At 40.0% G+C, this 1,976-nt stretch overlaps 2 protein-coding genes across 2 annotated transcripts in view; one reads left to right on the top strand and one right to left on the bottom strand.

Moving 5' to 3' along the window:
* Window positions 1–1,229, bottom strand: part of LOC107095731 (intermediate filament protein ON3-like) — a 7,570-nt gene extending 6,341 nt beyond the window's left edge. Inside the window, exons 1-2 of the mRNA XM_015391982.1 lie at window positions 1,077–1,229; window positions 110–318 (exon numbers count right to left, since the gene is read on the bottom strand). Coding sequence (XP_015247468.1) covers window positions 110–318; window positions 1,077–1,229 — 362 coding nt within the window. The remainder of the gene's footprint in view (window positions 1–109; window positions 319–1,076) is intronic.
* A 63-nt stretch (window positions 1,230–1,292) lies between these two features.
* Window positions 1,293–1,976, top strand: part of LOC107095730 (keratin, type I cytoskeletal 18-like) — a gene marked incomplete at its 3' end in the record, with an annotated part of 7,148 nt that continues 6,464 nt past the window's right edge. The window contains exon 1 of the mRNA XM_015391981.1: window positions 1,293–1,925. Within this exon, the coding sequence (XP_015247467.1) occupies window positions 1,548–1,925 (378 nt within the window). The remainder of the gene's footprint in view (window positions 1,926–1,976) is intronic.

Genomic DNA, 1,976 nt, shown 5'->3' with positions numbered 1-1,976 from the left:
CTACTGCCTGGTTGGAAAGAAAACCTGCAGCCACACGGCCCTTTCTGGAACCAGTTTGACACCCCCGATCTAGAGTTTTAAGTAAAAGAATAAGACTGGTGCTGCTGACCTTTCCTTGGCGTCGTCCACCTGTTGCGAAATGTGTTCAAGCTGTTCTTTTAAATTTTCCTGGTCGTTTTTCAAATTTTCGATCTTCTGCTGCAGGTCATTCTCTTCCTTCCTTACAAGAGCATCCAAGTTACCATCGTAGTCATCCTGCCCTTTGAGGATCTCCAGCTTTTTATCAAGTTTTCTGTTCTCATCCTCCAGGTCCTTCACCTAAAGCACAACCAAAAGAGGGACATTCATTAAATACCAACAAGGCACTGATTTATTTATTTTTTTTGTAGTAGAGTATCTGTGCCTCTTTCCAATTCTTCTGAATAGGCAATTATTTTGGTATACTAAAATAAATCACCACTAGATGGCGATCTGGTTCCCCAAACATGATAAATCCTGGCAGAGGGAGCGACTTTTTATGGCCTCGGGTTACAGTTTTCGTTTATATAGACTGAAAAAACTAATGCAACCATATTCGGCATCTACTTAATCATATTTAGTTAAAAATATTTTTATGTCCTACTCTTCTAATATGAAAATAAGTGTTATAGTAACTAAATATGATTACATATATATATATATATATATATATATATATATATATATATATATATATATATATATATATACATTCCGTATATATAACGCCAATATTTTCTCTTTTCAGGTCATACTACATTTAAAACATGAAAACTAAAGAAAAACAGGGTTTTATAATATTTTCCTCCGACGAGGATCGTTGTCAAAATACAAGCAGAAAAGCCTTTTAATTATTATAACATGGAGCCGGGAATTAAATAAATAATTCTTAAATATCATGGTTTGTCTTCTATAAGCTGTAAGTGGAAAACACCATAAATAACACATATAAAAATGTTTTATTTACTTTGTGAAATTATATCAATGAACTCTTCAGTAATATTCTAATTTGTTAAATAGAAAAGGAAATGTAATAATTCAAGAAAATAAATACAGACCCTTTCAATCAACTTGACGAACTTGTCATTCAGTCCAACCATCTCGTTTTTCTCATTATTTTTGCCCGAGGAGTCGATCTTCTCGCTGGGTTTGCTCTTGATGGGCCCCCCGCTGTTGGGGCTGTCGGACTGGCTGCTGTAGTTTCTAGACATGGTTGCTGGAGCCTGAAGGAGCAGGTGAGTGGAGATCCCACCTCAGAGATCCCTTATAAAGACCAACGGACCTGTAGACCTACCCGGATGCTTTGCAGGTGTCCAATCATAACAGAACAAGTACAGAATTTCTGAAGAACTCAACTTGAAATACTTGAATTTCAGCCCAGAACCTGTTTGTCAAGAGAGAGGATTGGATCCAGGAGCCCAAGTCTTTGATGTGGGCGGATATGGTGGCAGACAGCTGCTATAAAACTCACCTCCATCATTTCCATCCAGTCTCTGAGTCTCTCAGTTCACTGTCATCCAGCAGAAAGCATGTCTCGTAACAGCAGCGCCAGTGTGTTTGGAGGAGCCGGGGGAAGGGGCACCAAGGCGTCCGTGTCCAGCCCGCAGGGACTCCGCAACTTCCTGCGCAACGACACCGAGAAAGACTCAGCTCCGATTACTCCAGTCACTGCTGCTCCGCTCAGCAGTTCAGAGCCTCCTGCAGAAACTCCCATCAACACAGAGAACAAGCGGGATCTGCAGGGTCTGAACAATCGTCTGAGAGGCTATCTGGATAGAGTTAAAGATCTGCAAGAAAAGAACAACGACCTGCAGAAGGAGATTGATGACATTCTGGCCAAGAGGGAAGCTCCTGAGGGAAGAGACTGGGACAAAATCCAGGAGCCACTGGACGATCTGGACAAGGAGGTGAATCCATAGACTTTATTATTATTATTATTATTATTATTATTATTATTA

This window comes from Cyprinodon variegatus, unplaced genomic scaffold (assembly GCF_000732505.1).
Source record: "Cyprinodon variegatus isolate N-32 unplaced genomic scaffold, C_variegatus-1.0 Scaffold568, whole genome shotgun sequence".
NCBI lineage: Eukaryota > Metazoa > Chordata > Actinopteri > Cyprinodontiformes > Cyprinodontidae > Cyprinodon > Cyprinodon variegatus.
The sequence above is the reverse complement of the archived record's forward strand: the minus strand, read 5'-3'. Positions and strand labels throughout refer to the sequence as shown.